This window comes from Struthio camelus, chromosome 3, assembly GCF_040807025.1.
Source record: "Struthio camelus isolate bStrCam1 chromosome 3, bStrCam1.hap1, whole genome shotgun sequence".
Classification (NCBI taxonomy): Eukaryota; Metazoa; Chordata; class Aves; order Struthioniformes; family Struthionidae; genus Struthio; species Struthio camelus.
The window spans coordinates 123,625,160-123,647,610 of NC_090944.1; the positions used below are offsets into that span (position 1 = coordinate 123,625,160).

Below are 22,451 nucleotides of genomic sequence, written 5' to 3' on the forward strand. Positions count from 1 at the left end.
GACAACGTTCTCACTGATATTTATACACAGCTCAAGTAGTGTACGCTGACCGAGCATCCAGTACTTGAACTAGCATATAGCTGCTCCAAACAGTGACGCTTTGGTGGATGGCCACGAAAGACTATTAATTCCAGCAATTTAACTTTGGCAATTCTGTCATGACTTTGTTGCTTATGAAATCCCAGCAACATCCTCACATGGAATCCAAATCCTGGTCAGATAATTTTGCATTTGTAAGCTAAGTCTCTTTATGGGAATGAAAATATGGCTGTTATGAAAGGTCTGAATGGCTTGGATATTAGAAATATGGTTATTTGAGGATTAGTGGAAATTACTTCTGCGCTCTCTCTTCTTTTGTTCTATTTGATTCCAGGAGCACAGCTAGAAAAAAGTTTCTTAAATGTATGACAATTGAGGAGTACCATCTACATCCAACAGAGCTGCGTGCTGGCTGAGCTGCAAACGCATCTGATGCAAAGGTCTTTTAAAATCTGTTTGAGGCAGATGGGAAACGCTGTACAGGGTGGACAAAGAAATGAACTCAACCCCTTTCTCCCCTCCCGCCAAGAAACATCAGCTCAGCTGTCTGTAGCATAAGAGTTTTATATAAATTCAAAAACTACTCAAGAGTGACTACTGGTGACATATCAAATACTTCAGAATCACAGATAAGAAATGCCAAAGACCATAACAAACAAGCCTTCTTTGGTTTGTGTCTTTGGCTCAACCCATGAATCCAAATGAACAGTTCCTTGAAAGGCAGGACCAAGCATATTCCAATTCAGTTAAATCTGCGACAGAAACCAGTCAACATCAAATCTTCTGGACCATAGTCTTCCCCGTTGCACAGGAACTTTGAATCCTGGATTTTATTTCAGGGTGATCAGTATTTGAGCTTAATCACATCACCTTTGGTTTTCAGTTGGCTGGATTTTTTGCCCCCTTTCCCCCACCTTTTTTTTTTTTTTTTTTTTTTTGCTGATCCTAACAGAAGACTGGTTCTCTCAGAAACACCTGGGCCTTACCTACAAAGTGAAATACAGTATCAGAAATATGAAAATACATCTATAGTTATGTTTCTATAGATTCCATGAGGACAAACTGCTTTGTTTAGGTCACCAATCCCCAGTTCTTAATTGCATATAAATGTTAGATTTTGGATGTATTATATATCCTCTCCTATTTGGAGAAAAGCAAAGACTTTTCCTTGAATTGAAGACCTCAGAAAGCTTATTTTGTATGAACAGTAACAACTCTGAACTTCACCTAAATAATGTCACTAGCTCAATACAGACAGTTCAAGCTGTCTTTATGTTATTATTCTAGAAAGGTTCATAACCATTATTTTTTTTTCTTTTGCATCAAAAAGGATGATTAACCAAGACAGAATGTTAATCTCCTCTGTACTCAATCCCCCGTGCAGTGACATGAGGACAGCGTGTCCGTATGTACAGATACCTTTTCATAACTCATAATGTTTTGCCTCTGATGGAACTGATTTCTCTCTCTACCTAGCTAAAATAATTATTGTTGAACCTGCTTGAGGCTGAGGTACTTACGGAACAGAAAAGTTTCAGGTCACTAACCCTTATTAAACTCAGATTCCCATTAAGCCCTCTAGGACAAATGATGCATTGTTAACTCACTTCACAGAGGAATTCTTGCTATTTGGGATAAAAGACATACTTAGTTGGAGTGAGATGATTTGGAGAAACATAAGCATGTTAACCAAACTCAGCTGCAGTGATGGAACTGCCATGCAGGAAGTTACTTATTAGACAGTAATAAAAGTTGAGATTCGAATGTGTTATTAAAAGAAAGCATGCAGAATAGGTACACCCACAAAATCCGTCACAGGTACTCTGCATACACTATCACCAAAACACTTTTTCAGATGAACAGAACAGCCATCACCAGAATAACTGTATTTCATAAGAAGGACAGTAGCAGAAATATTTACTGCTACAAAACAGAACAGCAGTGACATGGACATTAAAGACTGAATCTGTTTTGAACGATAGTAATGTGGGACCACTTCTAAGCAAGAGAGGCTAGACTTGTACGGATATCAGAAGAAAGCATAAAGAGAGTTGGGTCTAGGACAGATTTTACCAATGAATATCTACATGGCAAAGTGTAGGGAGAAATATTTCCAGCTTGTTTGGAGGATTTTTGATTCTTTATAGCAGAATAGGAAGAAAATCCAGGAACAATAGGAGACATATATATCTCCGGGCACAAAACGTTGCCAAGAACGTTGCCCTTCTTCCTTAGTGGGAAAACCAGTGCCCAGAAACTTTTTAGAAATACAGTCTGAAAGGAGCGAGAGACAGAGCAATTTATGTTATGCAAGAAGAAATTAATAGATAGGAAGAGTATTTAGCTCCATCTCGTAGAAATAGAGAGAGTAATATGACTGACAACTTTTTTTCACTCCTCATTCCATGCTTAGATTCGACAGCAATAAGTCCGAGACTCCCCCTCTGTGTTCTGGCTGCCATTAAGATCAGGGAAATTGAACAAGACAGATGAAACAAAGAGGTTGATTCCTGAGAACTGAAAGGGAATCCCATTTTAATATACAGACGAAACACCGATGAACACCAGGGTAGTTCAGATAAATCCAGTGAGCTAGCAACACTGGAACTGGTAACGAATGCAACTGGACCAAGTACAACCATTTGAACATGACTTTTGATTTGCTGCAGTAGAGTACCTCCTTCTAGGGTAACCTAAGTTTGTTGCGCTTTTTGCTTTCTCACCCAGGAAGGTCATATCCCTCAGTAGCCTTCCAGGTAAATCAAATTTTTCTCTTCCAGCATAATGAAATTCCTCAATCTGTGTCCAGGAAAAGGTCATCAACATGAAAGAATCTTGAAACTCTCTGGGCACTATGGAACCAAAACAAAATTATTTTTTACTTTCTGAACATGCTGCCCAGTGACAAGGACCGAGAACCCAGCCTTTCTATCAGTGACAAAGCCTTTCTATCAGTGTTGCTTAGGACTAAGAATTTTGTTTCTGGGGACCTCAAAGGAACTCCTTCCCCATTCCTCCTTCCCTCACCAGGCCACTAATACTTAACCCTGGCTAAGAATTTGGACCTTGTAGCTCAAAAAAAAATGAACCTACGGAAGAAAGGAAGTCAAGCAAACCTTTCTAGCCAGCAGATACAGATACATTCCCTTTACATGTCTATCATGCCGAACACAAGACTGGACTGAGTGCGGATAGGTTGCTGTTAGTACTTGCTATCTTTACGAGGTTCCTCTCATAGGAGTCGCACCGAAAACTTTGAAGAAAAGGACAGGTTTTGTTGATAATATAGGCCTGAAGAGACCAGAGCTGGATCACTGAATCCAGTTCCACAGAAGTGCAGGCAACAAGGTGGTAGATGGACACACAGAATATTTAGTCTACATGTCAAGCCACACTATTGGCCTCAATTTCCCCAAGGGAGCAGAAATCAAAAGAGCTATAATTCGTTTATTGTTGTAATCAAAGCACTAGTTTTCCAGCCAGGCTTCAGTCTATTAACGATAATCCTTTTAAACCTTACACACCTTTAACGTTGCCTAGCAAAATTAGGACGGTTGGTGATAATAAGTATCAGCTTGGAGTAAGCTCCAGATAATCACCTCCTTACACATGCTGTTATTTTGCCTACATTTTATTATATCTACACAATATACCTTTTTGGAGGTGTATCTTACCATACTTGTTAAGATAACGGAATGTCTAATTATTAGCTATGCGAATCACTTATCTTCAGTTACACCAGCATTCTGTTTGCTTTACTGTCACGTTCCCATGACCCCATCATTTTTAAAATTTAAAGTCACATTTACTTATTTATTAAAAACAATTGTAAAAAAGTAAGCCAAAACCTCCAACTACTACAAAGCTATCAAGACTCTATTTTCTAATCAACCACATAAAAGGTTACAGTGTATTACCTTGCTTGGCTTTAGATACCAATACACCAACAACTCAAGACACTTATGTCAAACAAGTGTCTCAGATATAAAACTTCTCTCCTTGAATTTCTGTAAAGTTAAAAAGGAAGTATCCTCAACAGACTCATCACTTACTCCTGGAAAACAAATCGTATTTTCCAATAAATAAAACAACTTTACAACAATGCCCTTCCGTGCACTATTCTCAACCCAAATATTTTAGCACTGCATTAATGTGTAAATATGACCAATTCTCTAACATCTGCTCGCGGATTATCTGATTTGCAGGTAAATAAAATCAGGAGGGGAGGCTGGCTCCACAGGGGCCAAATGAAGTACAGCAAGGATTCCTAGTTCATGTTGAGTGTATCTAACCAGTAAGTTTACATGCAGAACCTCTGGAGACTTTGTCTTTTGCCTCAGGTAGGCATAATCTGTTCAACCAACAGCTCAAGGAGCTCTTGCTCACAATCAACTTCTTTTAATTATAGATACTTTGATGACATGTCCTTTACTGGGCCCTTTGCCCCTCTTTCCCTATGCACAGAAAATACTGAGCATTTGGAATTGATTACAGCTCTGTTAATACACATACCACATGAGCCAACTGTCAGAATGCTTTGCCAACTCTTTCCGGAACAAGAAAGGACAGCTAACTTTGAGAAGGTGTAAAAAGCCAGGCCTTCAGCATCTTAAAAGTTCGCATACAAAAGGTAAGACCTTACCAGGGATGAAATTTCAACTGGATGTTTTCCTAACGAAAAAATGGGAGGAAAGAAGAGAGTCTCTCTCCCCATTTTACTCACAGAAATTAAGCATGTGTCCAGGGGTGCAACAGGCTAATGCTGTGCTAGAAATCCAACATCCCGGAGTTCCAATTTAGCTTCTTTGTCATACTCCTCCCCTCTTTCTCTTCCTCCCAAATCACCTAAAATGTTCTAGCTATGATTTTCTGCCACAATATAATCCCTATCCCCAACCTCTCTAACAAACAGCTTGAGGGATATCAAGCATTTAAGAAATAGCTGTTTCTAAAAATAGAGGTGATCTAATTTCTTGGAAAACTTCTTAATGATTCTTTGTAGTGTTGTAAGCCAAACAAGGATATTGTGGCTAAGCAGCTTTTGAATAAACATGCTTTTGAGCAGTTTTTGGGGGTATTATCTAGTTACTAATGACACTTTCCATTCAGCTTCCTGATCACAATGAAATGTGCTTTAATTTTTTGTGGAACTGGCATATTGATGTACTTTCTTCAGGAGCTGTACTGTGGGGTGATTTAAAGTTTCAGCTCCTCCTGTAGGAATTTCTGCAATATCATGCTTTTGGTACTTAATGCAGATCCTCTCAGCTACTGACAGAGGAACTAATTAGAAGACGACAGACAAAGCAGGCTTTCAGCCGCACCAGCACTGTGTTCACATCAGTTAAGTATTTCTTATAGTTCAATAAAACCCTCTTGTCATTTACCTCCAAAGTTTATATTCTGCAGTCTCCCCACCACCATTTCGGTGCGCCAGTTCTGTAGAGTTCTACGTCAGTCCAGATTTCCTAAGAAGCAGGTCTCAAATGCTGAGAAAGATGCCTGCAGTATTTCCAAGTCTCACAGGAATTTTTTTTCCTTCCCAGGAAGGAGTGGTTTCAACTAAATCAGTTTAAAAAAATTTTCATTAAAGCAGTGCAATGTCTGCAAATAAATAAGGAAAAAAACTTTTTTCAAGAGACACCAAAACTTTGAAATTCCTCGAAAGCTTCTGATCTTCTTTGCTTAAGTCTTAATCTTCAACTAGCAAATCCCCTTTTCTCAGTGAACACAACTGTCTTTCTGTCTATTTAGGAGGAAGTAAGGGTGTCAGCACCTTAGAGGTAAAACTCAGCACTCTATGCTAATTGGATCTGTGATTCCACATGAACCACTACTAGCCTGGTTCCTAAGATCAAAGTATCCTCTGCCTAACCTTGCAACCAGAGAGAATTTAAAGGAAAGGAATAGTATAAGAGTACAGAATAATTCAGGTACAAAACATTCCCACGGCACCGTTAGAAAATAAATCACATAAATAATAACGGAGAAATATAGCATTCTTCACAGGAAAACACAGCTGAAGGGAATGAAGCAACAAATGGTGCTTCAGCAGTGACTGCACAATAAGGTTAATCTTGGTATTTTGTCTTTGATGCACACATATTACTTATACAGTCAGGACTGAAGCACTGGCAGTATCCTTGTTGTATTTGCAGCCTAAGTGCATCCCCAAGAGCCAGCAAGGTAAAAGACACATTCATAGAATGTTTGTTCAAACTTCCCATGAGGCAAACTATCCCTTAATGAAATCCATGATTTCTACGGCACACGGTTCCAAAAAGATGTACTCTTAGAGTAAAGTACAGATTAGTACTCTTGACATAGATAGTAGATGAATCTTATATCGTAAAGCTCAGGGTAGCAGAAGGTGAAGTATGCAAGCATAAGTAGCACGAGCCAGAGGATACATACAAAAAGTAAACAATCAACAACAGAGCATTTCTTTAAAATTGCATTATAAACAACAGCTAAAACAACGCTCTGTAAATAAGCATATGCTACCAGATAAACCTTTTATACTTATAGTCAGACTACAGCCATAAGTGAGACAGCCCTTTATTAAGCAGAGCTCTCTGCTACAGCTAATACAAAGGCGTTAGGAGTGTCCATGTTTGATTTTGCAGCAGGGTCTTCTCCCATCTCTTTCATCATTAGATCTGGCCACACTAAACACTGGGGACTTTAGTATCCAGAAAAAAACTGATTACGGAGCTCACACCCAACTCTAGCAAATCACACAGGAAGATTTAAACATGCTACATAAAATAATATGTGAGGAGAAGGATTACTTCCAGTCAATGAAATGGAGACATAGAATTTTAAACGCCTTGTTGTGGACTGCCCAGTGACCCAGTTTGTGAACCAAGAACAACAGCTGGGAGTCCTAAACTTGGGTGCTTTGCTTTAACCACTCAGTTATTCATATTCCCTGCCTTTGACAGAAGATACCCCTGGGAAAAAAAGTACGTTCTTTCCCTGAGAGGACCATTTCCAGGAGCGATGTTGGCTATTCTCACTGCCAAGTAGCGAGTGTAGAAGGGACTGATCATTGAGAAGGAAGCAAAGGACAAGGAGAATGACGAGGAGAGGTTCATACCTATCCAATACATCTGGGAGAGATAAGACCACCCACTGCCATATTCCGAAACCTTCACTGTTAGCTGAATGCCAGAACGTCCTGCTCTGTTCCTTCCCCGTTTTGTTCTCGACGAGCACCAAGGATATATTTCCCAGCAAGACGCCACGGATGAGCCATGACAATCGTAGCTAGAAAGAAGAGAACAGACAAGATTAACCACCACATATATTATCCAAAAGTTAGCAAAATTCCCATACTCATTTCTCCCTTTCTCATGCACATGCCATCATTTCAGAAAACTCCAATTTCACCATGGATGCGGAAGCCTGTAATACTCAGCATATGCTATTTAATAATGGAACTGTGGCTTTTTTTTCCGTGAAAGTTGAGTTCAAAACATCTCAGTTTTAGCTTTCATGTCTATAATTTTAAAAGAATAACCTCATGCCTCTATGATCCACGGTACAAAGATCACTCTTGCCTTAGATGCTGTCTAAGAGATTCAAGTTCAGACAACATTTTCAGTAATAAAATATTTTATATTTAGACAGGAGCAGAAAAAAAGGGGAGAATAGCTGCAATAAGCAGATGTCACTAGCAATCACATCCTCATCCCCTGGATATCCTTTTTGAAAATCATTTTTTCCTTACCTCTCCCCAAGTTTCTAGAGACATTCCCATTATGGTCCAGTGATAATTAGATTTTTATTGAAGTACTGTAGGAAATATATTTTCTAACATTTTTGTTATGTTTAATGTAACTGAGTCCCTTTCTATCCCTTTATGTCCATATGTAAAAAATTACTTCATTTCGTTTTCATATTTTATGACTTTTTCTCCCTCATTGTCAGAAAAGAAATACAAACCTTTTCCATCGGGCTAGTCTCAGGCTAGCACTATGCGAATATTGCCTTCTAATTTCCTTAGGAAGAAGAAGGGTTAGCTCTTTGCTGATAAAAAGCCTAAGTAAAATGTACATACTACATGTAGGACCTGGGTCTCTACAGCCATCTTAATAACCAGTAGAGGTAAGAATGCTGAAGGAGCAAGTTTATTAAAACTACATTAATGATGGATCTTTTGGATCCAAGAAACTGGTCAGCACAGTTTCTAGAGTCACTTTATGTTAAAAAAATAGTCCTCTCTTTTTTTAACCCGTTGAAGCCAACAAGTAAGCAGGGAGGCTAGTAATCAAACCTATATTTTACACGGGAATATTCGATATTTTTTTGCCTGCTTTCATAGCATAGAATAATCGTATCCACCTTTCAGCATGAAAAGTACTTGCTAGATTTTGCTTGCTGTTCCCGTCTCGTGGTATAATTCTGTTTCAGCAGCCAAGTCAGATTTAGGCATTAAAAGGACAGAAGCGTTTCTATTATTCCTACTTTACGCTCACAATTGCAAAGCAGGTGGAACAAAACTGTAGGTAGCCATTATATTAACTGTCAGTGTTGAATTTAGGGAAGCAGTGCAGCTCACACACTCTGGTTTTCATCTTTCTGTCTCCAAAGTTGGAAAGAGAGTAATGACTTTGACCACAATGAAAAAATACGACAGATACTGAAAACTCTAGATGTGATTCTTCTCTTCCTCCAGTCCAAATATCACTGCACTTCCCTGGAATCATTCCTGAGTCTGCTGCACTACTACTTCTTATGATATAAGCATTGAGATGGTATATTGCACTGCTATGCAAGTATGGGTCTGTAAAGCCATTTCATTATGTCATTCTGACCAGGGATGTTCAAGACTGATATGTAAGGTTTTGAGCAGTTCAATAAACCATTGCAGGGGCCTTCCAGACCATGGCGCTTCTGGAGACATGCCACTACTCAGGTCTGACTACCAGCTCACTCTCACCCCAAGTCTGGGAGAAGACTTGTGGAGTCCTGTCTCCCTTTTTCTAACATGGGACCAGCGGAATACACAGTGTGGACCAACATTTTTTCACCTCACAGACATCAGAGCAAAGAAGCAGAGTAGAGAAGGACTGCAAAGAACTGCTTCAAATACCACACAAAGCAATGGTCAGGGAGGTAGCTGCAGGGGGAGGGCTGAGTTCATACCCAGGCGTTCACCGGAACCAGCACTGATTGAAGAGGCTGCTGCTGAAGGGTTTATGCTGTAGGAGGCTGGTAGCTGCAAACTTGGTGCCTTCTGTATGGCCTTAACGTCAGGTTGCAACCAAGACTAGAAAGTCTGTCAGGCACTTTATACTCTTTCAGGTGCCTATATATTGAGACTCCTGAAATTACAGTGATAACTGCTCGCTCTTAAATACCACTGGAATAGCTTTAAGACTCACTTAAGCCATTTCCTTTGATTCACCAAGATTAAACTTTATCACTTTGGAAATCAGACAAAGAACAGGCTGATGCTAATGAACATTCAAAGAATTTAACCTATAGCAGGGAAAGCTAATGCCATTACTGAGAGTCCACTGAAGCATCTCTAGGACCCTAAGGCCAACTCTACTGTAAAGCACTATGTGAAATTTCCAATATAGACAAGTGGAGCAACTTTACTGGGCCGTTTTTACAGTTCAAAATTTGACAGGTAAGACCTTAAAGGTTTCAACACACTACACAGGAGCTTTCAGACCTCTCTCTCTTCTGGAGACCTGCCAGATAGTAAGAGGCAACATCGACATGGTCAAAAGTGAGAAAAGAGTGAGCCTTTGAAAGCTATTAATGTAACACTAGACCAAAAGCTGAAGCAATTGATGAATTGGAATGGCTGCCTTTGCACACATGTCAGCTGTTTGAAGGAAAGCAGTAGCTGGCATTAGATGTGGGAGATCAGCTCATTGGCAATGTGCAATATGCAGACTCTAATGAACTGGCTGTGAGTGAAACGACTGGCACAGTGTCCAAACGGGCACTTTTGGCTATGATTTCCATGGTTTCTAAGCTTCACAGCAGGGCAGTCCAGGTCTTTTCACACCTGCTGAAGTGAACTAGAGCAGATGATGAGCTGGATGCCACAGTAAAGACTTCCGAATAGGGCTGGCATTCATTTTACAGAATAGAGCATCAATGATGGCAGATGGTACTACATACACGATGAGCCCTGTAAGTAGTGCAGTGGCGCATTTTGAAAGATCTGTATCTGGGCTGTTGGTGGCATACCCCTAACATTATGTATCAAACGTCCTCCTCTGTGTTAGACTGGCAGCAAACTATTCAGAAGCCAGAAATATCATTGAGAAATTAATTAACCATTGCAGGTAGATGCTGGCTCAATGCTAGCTTGCTTTCTGGCTTTAGAACCCAGCATTACACTTGATTAGCTGCTTGTATACAAACCCACTGACTCAGTAAATGAAAAGCTCTAAAAAGATTTGGGGAATTTATAGGGAGAGAGAGCCCATTGTTAAGACATAGCATATTAAGCAAAACTTGGGTCAGATGGCCGCATGCAGTGAACTGCAAACACCATCTGGAGAGATGCCTTTGGAGAATCCCCCTTAACCTCCGAGTTCGTGGAATATCCGAACTGACAAACAGGAGATTCTATTCATCAAAGAAATAACACAAAACTAATCCTTATCAATATCAACAGGGCTTGGCAGATTTAACAGAGAGGTGAAGAAAAACACTGAAGGTAGATTTTTCAAGTGCAAGCCGCATAATTTCAAGACCGCCTGAGAACTGAGAAAGACTTGCGCATTACTTATACATAGAAGAAATAAAATATCAAGACCTTTTTGGATGAAGCTTGAGTTTGGTTGCACCTGTGAGTCTACTGTAATGGCTAGAAATATTCCAGTACGAACTAATGCTCCGAGGTCCGATCGAGGACCAAAGACACACACTCATAGCAGTAGGTCTCTAAACAGAAATTCCTCAGCGACACTCTGGAAAGTTGATGTTTCACTTTCCTTTCTTTCTGACTGGCGATGCCTCCAACTATCAGCATTACAGTCCTACCTGGCAGAACACATGCTTCCAACACAGTCAAATATTTACAGTATTTTTAACAATATAGAGAAGAGCCCACAGGCATCTTTGCCCATCTTGGAATTGCAGTAGTTGGATCCCAGTGATGAGTGTCCTTGCTGTCTACACCCCAGTTCTGCACTGCAGGCTGATATCTTGTGAGACAGAAGCAGTAGGTGGCCCTCATGTCTCCATTAACGCTCCCCATCTATAATACTTACTGAAGGAATTGCTCAAGTTTTCCTAACCAGGAACAATGGATTCCTGTAATGCAGAGACTTATTTTCTGAATAATAACTCTTGTCATGCCTTTTCTTCTCTGGACAGCAAACAATAAAAGTTACCTTCAGATGTGAATGCACCGACCGAATAATTGGAAGTCAGGCATAAAAGCAGATTGGAAAAAAAGTCATCATGTTGAGGGTTCATGAAATAGAAATTTAAGCTACAAGTTGCAATACATTTTACACAGAATTAGGCAATAGCTGTAGACAACTTGGCCAACTCCCAGTAAGTTTTGTACACAGATACGAAGTACGTTCAAGTCACAACGTTCATTGCGTTGGCAACGTTGTTTTTCCTGCTAGAAATGAGAGATGGTTCTACACACCAGGACAGGCATAAACGTCTCGGCACAGACATCTCTTTGGATCACCCAGCAATTTAGATTTGGACTCTTATGAACAGGAAAGATGATCAAAAGAACCTGTTCCTGCTTTGCAGCCAGATCAATAACTGTGCAAGATCAGTCTCTGTTGTGGTCTACTGGCACGTCTGTTTTTTGTTAAGACTTGGATGTATAAGCAAAACCTTATGTAAACGATAAAACGATAATTCAACAGATTTGATCATGTATCTTTAAAGCATTTAGGAAAGCAAGAGAAGCTCTCATTTTATATGAAGACATTCTCATGCTACTTATTCCCACATTATTTCTTATCCATGTTTACTTTTATAAAAAGAACCCAATAAAAGCATCCTCATTTCAGGAAAAAAATAAAAACAAATATAAAACCAAAAACAACAAAAGAGAGAGAAAGACAGAATGAGTCAGCTGCCAGAGTACCATGGAGTGGCCAGGCCTTTGAGAAATTTCAGATATTATACATCATCCAGTGACACAGAATCCAGGTGGCAAAGGAACCAACAGAAGACTAGGACCAGAAACAATGAATTAGCTGTACAGGTATTTAAAAACAACACTTAAAAAAAAAAAAAAAAGGATGCTAACAACATGAAAGGCAGTGCTAGAGGCATATCTATGTTGCATTTTTCATGCTCACAAATGTTCTGAGTCAATGTTATTACCATGCACTCTTCTAGGTTATTTAAAGCTCAGGGAACAGAGGAGAAAAAGAGAAATGCTCTGCAGGTGTCAGCATGGGGCTCAGAATGCACTGATAAATTCAAGGAATGATTTATATTATTGATTTACATGCTTTTAAAAAAGCAACACTTTCAGAAGTGAATTTAGTAATAGAAAAGAGAACTGGATTACTAACCATAGAGGATGAAACCATCTATATATCCATAAACCCGAATGTGAGGGAAAGCTTCAACTATGCTGTCTTATATCAACATATTACATCTACTTTCAACAGAAACTATGTTTACATTCAAAAACTAATTTCAGGCATAAAAAAGCCTGACTCAGTTTGTCACTTACTTACATTGCATAGTGGTCGCTTTCAAGAAATAGCTAGTTGAAACGTCAAAATAGCATCAGAAAAAGATTTTCGTTATATTAAAACATGGCCAATAGCACAAAGCTCTTGCAGTATCATAGAAATTTGTTTTCCTTGTTTTTCTGCACAACTATACACTGTAGGGATCCAATGAAAAACCGAAATAAACTGGTTCCAAATCACAATGCAGTCCCACTTGCAAAGAGTCAGCTTCTTCTGTGGAGATGCATACAATAACATTTAAGGTTAACTCTTAAGTTCATCACCACTGAGACCACACCATCTCTCTTGTTATTCTCTCTCTGTATTATAGCCCGCACCAGAACTGCTCACATGGTTTTTATTTCTCAGATATGACATTAAGATCTACCACAGAGTCTCTCGTGCTGAGTAAAGCACAGCTTCTCTAAAAATCAGTATCTGGATTGTTCATGTTGCTGCAGTGACTTTCAAACCGGAAGTTACAGTCATGATCCACCAAAAAACAAGATCTCACAGGATGGACATAACTATGGCTGCCCAGACAGGTACACACTGATTACAAAAGCCTTACAGAATGAAGTAGTCCTGGACCTGGTCTTACATCTTTTTATGACAGAAGCCCAAACACTTTAGGAAGACATGCTACGTGACCCTGTGATTTACAAGCACCATGGCATTCTCCAAGACCTGAAGCTTCATACAGCAGCGAGCGTTTCTGAAAGATGGAACGAAAGGCAAGTCAACATAGGTGACTCCGTACTTGTCCAGCAACAATTCTGGGACTGAGGGAGATGGGATTACCTCATTGTCCAGATGTAGAATGGCCAGAATTGAGTCTAGAACTTCCATGTGAAGGGAAAGCTCTTCCTAGACATCCGCATGACTCTTGTGCCAACTCTATTCTCTGGCATCTTAGCAGAAGTACAAGAAATAGGTGGCCATTAGAGTCTGGACACTGCATACACCAGATGGCTATCAACTGTAGCAAAGCAATTAAGTTTTGCCATAGGTCATGTCTGAGATGACAAAACTTCCTTGGACTCTAATTGCAGACTCCTAGACTGCAGTACTGTTACTGATGGCATACACATAGATTTCTTCTATAAAATGAGGAAATGTCTAACCCCATGATCCTCTTTGCACAACTCACCCTGTGCAGGCCTTCGCTCAGATGGAAGGAGGAAATTACATTGAGAAGGGAAGGGGAGAATAACGCTGTTCGTTATTGATCAAGCTTTATAAATTCTGCTGTTAAATCAGGCCACTGTTTGGATTAATTCTTTGCACTTTTCTGTGCTTTCCTGTGTTCAGTTCCATGTGCTTTTATCTCTGATGAACTTTCGCATGTGCATTAAAAGATTTTCAAGCTTGATTACTGTGACTCAGTTTAGTTCCTGAAGCATTTCCTGGGCTTTTGTGCATCTCCCCTTGATGGCTACTTCAGCCTAACGGAGCGTCTCTTCATAGACTTTGTGTACTGCTTCCAGCATTCCAGCACTCCAGCAATATTTAACAGAAGCGCCACAGCTTCCCTCTTCCTCACAAATTGGGCATTAAGCACGCAGTTAATGGGTCAACAGGCAAAGGACTCTACTGAATGTGCAACATGATACAGAAACAAAGACTGTCTGGACTGCAAACAAGAGATATTCCTTGAAGCCAGGATACTCTAGCCAAGATCTAATAAAACAACAAAAAGAAAGAGAAAAACTAACTGAACCAAGAATAAAGGGCAGCATCACAAACTAACAGCTCTGGCCTTCCAAAAGCATAGAAGATGAAAGAAAATGAAAATATAAAGCTGCTCAGAAAAACCAGGAGCAAAGCGCAATATAAAGCTATATACAAAGCGCAGGGCACGTTAGGGCCAAACCCAAACACGTGTGGGAAAGAACAAACTATGTGTATTAGTTTATCTCCTGCATGCATTTTTACCCTGTTCCCTTCTTCTGATGTATGTGGCATAATACAGAGCAGGTCAGCCTAGTTATTCTCTTTATGAGCAAATGAGGAGCTTCCCACAGTACACAGGAAATACTAGTGGAGCACAACCTGCAAGTGACCCAGCACCTTCCTGATGATGGAGTGCAAGCTGGAGAGGGTACATCATCGTAGAACACAAAGGATCATGCCTATCTTGTAGTTAACGGCAATATATATGCCAAAGATAATCCAGGCTCTGGGATCTCTAAGTGCTTTCATCTGCACTGCTGCAAACTTCCATCCAGAACCTCAGCAAGGAAGGCATTTAGACCGGGCCACCCCAGAGTTTCCACGGTGTTAGCAGTCGCTTTCTCTGACTATTCAGAGGCAGCCTTTTCCTATGTAACCAGTCTAACTATCACAGTGGGAGCATAAAGAGCAGGGCGGAGGGGGAAAAACGAGCTTGGAGCATTAGCAAACTCCTTGTGGCTGGCAGCCATCGTGGACTGCTTGTTTCCTTTGCAGCATCGTGTTCTGGTTCCATGTGCATTTTGGCCAGAAAGCAGAAACCACCAGCTGGTAAACAAGGATGCCTCTGTGAAACAGCACTGCAGCAGCACATACTCCTTGGGCTGACGTTGAAGTAATTGTTTCCTGTCTACGCTTCAGGAAGGATGTCAGCATTTGCTATGGTGGGTGTAATGGTCTAACATGACCAGATAAAAATGGAGCAAAGTAAGGGATTAGGGAAAAAATAGTAGCTTCAATAAACGCTGGACCCAGCAGGGCTCCCGGAGCTTCTGTGTAGCAGGGAGAGAAGAGAGGGAAGTCAAGATCAGCAAACTCTGGATGGCCGCTCACCTCCTTGTTGCTCCCAGGATTCATAGCACGTGGCCACATTTCGACAATCAGATGTGTGGCACACACAAGCTCCACTCACTCAAAAGAGGCAAGGGAGCTGTGTAACCAGGGGAGGCACACTCAATCTCATCCCTAGGAGTTGTGCTGAGCTTCCTTTCTCTGGGCATGTTGATACTGGGGTAGACATGGGATACAAGGGGAAGAAGGGATATTAAACGATAGGCCTCAGGACAGTCTCCAAGCTAAATCTAATCATCAATACATTGGTGCGGGATGTTAATCTGAGCCAAAGCCACCTGGGGTACTGAAACGAGTTGTCAGAACTAACCCCTACATATGTGAATGTGCAAAGAGAGCACGCAGACATCTTAAAGAATGTGTGAGCAGGATCAAATACAAGAGGGCAGGTTTATGGCTTGCTCAAACTGTGGAAGAACAAATGGGTCTAAACCTCATGTACTTTCTGAGATCCTTTTGCTTCATGAATCATCAGCAAGTTTTGTCAGTGGGATTTCAGGTGCCAAAGAATCCATCCTGGTTGTGACATACTAGGTGGAGCTGTCAGCAGTAACAGGTAGAAGAAAACTCATCTTTTAGTGCCTGAACTTGAGTTTGATCAGGAAGTCATTGAGGATAAATAAGAACAAGATAGCACTGTGTGGTTCACAACCACTTCTCTGACTATGATTCCACTCTGAGGAAGTTTGTTGGTACCTACTGCAAGAAAAAGTGTGTGAGGGAAATCTCCTTTCTCCTCTTGTGTTGTTCTGAAAAGTGGAAATAAGTTATTCTGCGCACAGACATATTGTTCCAGTAAAATAGAATTTGAAGCCACCAGGGGCTCATTGAGAAGAGAAGCTTTTACACTATATGAAAAGGCAAGAGACAAAACCCTTGCCAAACTCCTTCACTCTTTATTACGGACAGCTGCAATGCTGGATGAGTCCGGATGCCTTTTAAGTGCCAAGGGGAGTGACAGAGGTGGGATGGCATGTGAGCAGATGAAATACATGGCAGCTTCTCCCCTGACAGCAAGTTTAATTATGTGCACTGCTGTACACACAAGAAAAAAAATATACATATACCAGGAAATCATTCATCCTGCTTCCTGTGTCAGGTGGATTATGAAAAACACTCTTGCTAGTCCATGGTAGAACAAGGTCTTAAAATATTCAGATCCTGCGTATGCCTCTGTCACAGAAGGGAGGAAAAACAAGGTAGAATATAATTCCTAATGAGGACATGAATATATCAAGAAAACTAAAAAGGTATATTTCACTGTATGAAGTGAGATACCCTCCAGAAGTAAACCGAACCAAACTTTAAGCCAAAGAAACACCCTCTTCTTCTAAGTACCTTAATTCTTGAGGACTTTTTGATGTACCCCTTCCCCTTTTTGCATGTTAAGATCAGTGAGCAGAGGGCCTGACTCTTTTGTCTGTTCAGTGCAATGTCAGCGCTCAACCAATGAACAAAAACCTGTGCTTTGTAAGGATCAGTTTTCCCAAGCCACACAGCTCCATGATCCAGGACCTTGTGTGACGCTTCAGAGTGATTATTCAAGATGTGAAATGCTCTAAGTCACTAGCCATGGTTCAAAACTATGTCTATAAATCCTACCAGTGATAGTATAATCTGTGATGATACAGACCAGAGTAAGCATGATGCAGACAAGGTATCTTTCTGTAAGCAGCAATTTAAGGGTTTAAATACAACTGAGTCAGAAATGACATCCACTTCTGCATGGTTGCCTGGCAAGCCTTGCTGTACTTGCTTAAGTTGATGTCCCATGAATCTCAATAGCCCTTCTGCTTGAATGAGGAACTGGTTCCATTCTGTATGAATTTACGTCTCCTGCTGCCAACTTCTGCACTCTTGAGAGCAAGGCCTACAACAGGATTGGTTAGTTTGAGGTGCAGCATGATGAAGACCTGCTAGCCTGAATCCTGGTTGTGCAGAAGAAAGCTCACACCGTACTTTCTGAGTGGCTCACAGGCAGCCCTTATGCCTATTCTTTCTTGGATCTTGCAAGTACAACGTCTGTTCACTGCAGTAAGCTTCTTCCTCTTTGCATTTATGCAATGCCAGCTGTCCCACCATTAGCACATTATAATTACATAATTATGAAGATCATTAATACATCATGTGAGGCCATATAGCGAGGACAAGCCACGTCACATTTTTCAGAGTTCACTTTGTGGCATTTCCAGCAGACATTCATATACTCCCCCCGTAGATGGGGGCATTAAATATGTGTATTTTATACATGAACCATCAGAGAATGTGGATTTTCTGCAACTGATCTAGTGCCTTTATTTGAAAACCAGTCAGACGCTCACAAAAAAAGCTTTGTAAAGTAGAGAAGAAAAGAAAACACTAGGACTTGCCTCACAGGGGGAGTTTCTCAGTGGAGCTGGAAACACAGGGCTGGTCATTACATTGTTTTCTCCTGTTGGTGCTTTGCTGGTGTTCAGGAGGAGTGCGCTACCTGGATGAAAGACAGAGCAAGGAGAAGGTCGAGCTGCAGCACACACCTCTGGGCTCAGGATTTGTGGAAACCTCCCCAGAACCTGTGTTAGCTGGCCCTTATTACAGGAGGATGACAGATGGCACAAGGTATTTTCAATTTATCAGGGATGAAGCTTCACAAACCCAAGCGACATACTCGGGAAATATATTTAAGTGGTCTGGCTACCTTCTTCCTACAGCTATTTTCTGTTCATCCATTCTGTTCATCTTCTTTGCAGGCTGTATAATAAAATGGATTTTCTATAAACAAAAAGTGACTTCTAGACTTCTTTATCTTCTAGTGATGTTTTAGAGATCTTCTAGTGATCTTTTATCACTAAAAAAACACCCAAACCAAACTAAAACTATGGCAAAATAATGTCACAGTAATATTAATGCAGCTGGAGGTCCCTCTGCTCCTTAATCATTTGTCATACCAAGAGGAACAAGGGCACTAGTAACACTACTGTTTTTCATTGGCAGTGCTGGAAGGAAAGGTATGTATTTGCACTATTTCAGCTCTGCCTTCCTGCTTAGGTGGGTACCGCTACTTACAGTCTAGATATTTGGGCTTATGTTAAAATCACCTCTACAAGACAGATAAATCACATAGCAGCAGCAATTTATTACCAGTCCCCCACAGCGCCCTCTTTCTAGCTCTTTCCTTCTTGTTTACCTCTGCTCTAATTTCTCTGTGTTCTGCAATACTTTCGGCTGAGAAACCAGCTGGCATGAATCAGAAAAGCTACACTGAAGTCTATACCAGTTCACACAAAAGTAGACAATCTTACTCTTCATATTTAACTCTGGATCTAACTTTGTAAAGCAGTGCTGGAATTATACACCACCAACTCTGCTGTTATTACTGTATCCCTTTAGCTGCTTGTGCCTAAGCAATAAATGCCTCCTATGATTTATATTATTGCATTATGAAAAAGCATACGCTGGCAGGTAGCCTGTCTATCAAAATTCAACCAGCAGTAGTTCAACACCCAAGGTACAAACCTTCAAAGGTTTGTAAGAGAAGGATTAGAAATGAACTCCTGGGATTTGGGAAGGGGGAGAAAGTACAGAGTAATTTATATATAAAAGTGGAACTCAAGGCGCAATGCAGAAAAGTGAAGGAAAATTAGGAAGTAAGCAAGAGGGTAAAAAAGCAGCAGAATAGAGAAATGGAGAAAGTAAATGGGAAAAATCAGAAAGAAAAAAGCAGATTAAATTAGTAAGGTGGAAGGGCAGAAGGATGAATACTTGACGGAAAACTGTTTAGAAAGGGTCAAGACTAATATCTAGAGTCAGTCTTGGAAACTTGAGATACCAATCTCTACCTTCCAGACAGGGGGTAAGCAGCAAATGTGATAGTTTTCTTCCTCAAAGCACTTAAAATTGAAAGATGGCTTTTGCTTCACTGAAGGCTGAATATATAAGGACACAGGAAAATGTGCTGTATGATTTACGTCGTCTCCCCACCCTTTGCACCTTATTGCTCTCTGCTGTTCATTCTCCACACCCGCTAGTTACTCTCACGTACCTTCTAGTGGAGGAAAATGATTGTACTCTGGGCTTCCAATTTGCCATGGAGAAGCACGAGATGCAGAGGAGTCCTGAATCCAGCCGCAGTCCCCTTCTTCAAAGGAACAGTAAAAGCCAGAAGGAAGTTTTTCTGCAAGAGGGAGAGTCACACACACACAGAGAAAAACACAGATGAGCTGAGAAAGAGATCCTGGCCACATGGAGAAGCTCCAATGGTTATTCTGACAGGGCTACCCAGGACATGCCTGGCATTTCCTCAGCTACGCTGCACAGTCCTTTTGTGTAGAGTCATACACACACCTGATCATGGGGAGGGCGGTGGTGGGGGAGCGACACCTACACTGTGATTAAATGACTGCCCTCAGACAAGGAGGACACACTGCAGTATACACGACAAGGTCTCCTAAGTTCCTGGCCTCTACAACTCTAAAAATATAAACCCACGCAGGGTTATAACTTGGAGACAGCTTTCCTAACCACTGATTCTGTAGCCCTACGGAGGGAAATCTTGGATAGCGATAAATTCTTAACATGTTTCCCCTCCAACGCAGTCTAGGTCTCTAGTCAATCCAGCTCAGCACTGTGATTGCTTCCCTCCATGAACACCGCCTCCACTAGGATCTCAGGTTAAGCACTGAATCCTTTTGTGCTTCAGTTTCTGCACCCGTGAAACAGCCCACACCTCCCTGTATATGTTTGGTGAGATGAATGGATGAAAGGAGAACAGTTTATTTTAAGCCATGCCTTCAGGTTTTGAAGCCCACTCATTCTGTCAGTGGCTTGGGATTTCAGGCAAAATTCCAGCTCTAATAATAAAGATACATTAGCTTCTTGCCTTTAAATTAATCGACTTTAAAGTAAGAGTCATCCCGTTCAAAGCAGCAGGTAACTCCATGCCTTCTTCATCCCATTTTATGTCTACATTGCAAGTTCTTCTTCCAAAAAGTGCAATGCACTGCTCCTTTTGCCCTGAGCCATATACTTACTTTGCCCAGTAAGTGAACACTCACTATCCTGCCTCAAATCACCCATCTCCTTTAAAACTCCTGAAATCCTATCATCCTTACAGAAAACAAAACACAAAAAAACCCCAACAACTCACTGCCTCCCTACTTTCCACCATTGTCTGGTTCTATCTTTGCATTTTTCTTCTTCAACATGAAGCCAGATTCTGTACTGCTTAAGTAACCTCTGTAGAAAACGGACCTTGTAAAATGCCATGTAAAATTGCTACCTCTATGAAGTGACTTCCACTGCCACTATCACTAATGATCCTTAACAAAGATTCTGCACCCAGGCTGCAGCTGACAATTCTGCCAGATACGAGCAGGCTTCCCAGTACTAAAAAGGGTGCAATCTGGGTTTTATGAGAAGAAAGGTAGAGCATAAAGTTAGCCTGGGAGAAGAAGGTCCCCTTTTAATGATGATGATATTCCTGACTTCTCACAGTTTTTTATACCACTATGTACTCAAATCTGTGCTAACAACCAGTTAGTCTATATTCTTCTCCCTCCCTGTTCCCCCAAACAGCACAAAAAATTTAAATCTTCTTTGTTATTTTTTCAAGGAAAGAAAATGAGAGAATAAATCTGTTTAAAACTGCAAGACAAAAGCAAATTTCAAGTGAATTTCAAAACTACAAGCACATTATAAAGCCACATATCCAGGAAACTAGTTCTTCCTTTCAGGTGCTTGTTGAAGCCAGTAAAAATTTTCTTGACTTACAAAAAGTAGGATAGATTACAAACTCTTAAAGCCAGAGAACCTCCTCTTCAGATGATACTGGCAATTTCATTAGTTTCTCTACGAGAAGAGCAGGCTCCTGGACTCAGATCTTCTCATGACTATAAAGGAATTTTTTCCTCTGAAGTTTTTTATCTGTAAAGTAGGCACCAGATGCGAAGGCACCGGTATGCAAACCCTGGATCATTCAGCATGTTTAAAAACCATCAGAACTCACTGACTGAGGTTGTAGATCAATTACACACCTGCTCGCAGTGCCTCAGCTCTGATTTATACACCTCAGAAGACAACTCATTGTCAATGGTTCATTCATTTACTCCCTGGTCTATCCTGAAAAAACAGCTGGGGAGCACCACTACTGGAGTGTCTAGATCAGAAATGTCTGATTTTCTAGGAACCTGAATCACAACTCATTTCACAGAGGCTACTGAAACAAATCTTGTGTATGTGGCTTTTCAGTAGGGCCACATTTGAACCTGGAACCTGACATGGAGATGAGAACCATGATTCATTGTTTTGCCATTTTCCACAGTTTTGACATTCCATCCAAACCTGTTTTGAACGGATCAAAACCTGTACTCAAGCTAAAGGCTTTTTCAAGTTTTTCCTTTTAAAAATCTCCAAATTCATTCAGCCTATTCTTTACATGTGGAACTGTTAGAGATCAGCAGAGAGATGCTTCCCTGTGTTTTACCCCTCTACATAACTCGATTATATTTCCTTGTGCAGCCTGAGGCTGGGAGCTGAAGAATATGACAAATTATCATGTTTCCTGAATTCCTACTGAAACAGCTTGGCTTAGTGTCCAAGTGAATTAATTTCATGGCCATACACTATCTAAGATGATGTAAACAAGTCAGAGCAGCAGGAGGAGTCATCTAAATAGCAAACCCTGCCTGGAGGCCAGAAAAAGCTCACTGTAAAAGAACAAGTAAGGGCATAAAAAAAGAAACTATTACTTTCTCAATAAATTTCATTCCTCCTCCACAAATCAATCTTTTATAATTTTTCAGATGTCCTGTGCACTGGACGTATTTTTCTCTTCTACTTTTTTGTACTTTGTATAGATAAAACACCTATGATTCCATTTATTGCTACTCCACAGAATACTCTGACTAGTGGTTCTTTGTGAAAGTGCACTTCTCAATTTTCTGA

General features: G+C 40.7%; 1 protein-coding gene across 3 annotated transcripts in view; it reads right to left on the reverse strand.

Moving 5' to 3' along the window:
• Window positions 1-22,451, reverse strand: part of ALK (ALK receptor tyrosine kinase) — a 328,503-nt gene that overhangs the window by 58,022 nt on the left and 248,030 nt on the right. For all 3 annotated transcript variants that reach the window (XM_068940074.1, XM_068940075.1, XM_009690143.2), the window contains 3 exons: window positions 19,552-19,683; window positions 17,900-18,000; window positions 7,139-7,308 (listed from right to left, as the gene is read on the reverse strand). In XM_068940074.1, the coding sequence (XP_068796175.1) occupies window positions 7,139-7,308; window positions 17,900-18,000; window positions 19,552-19,683 (403 nt within the window). The remainder of the gene's footprint in view (window positions 1-7,138; window positions 7,309-17,899; window positions 18,001-19,551; window positions 19,684-22,451) is intronic.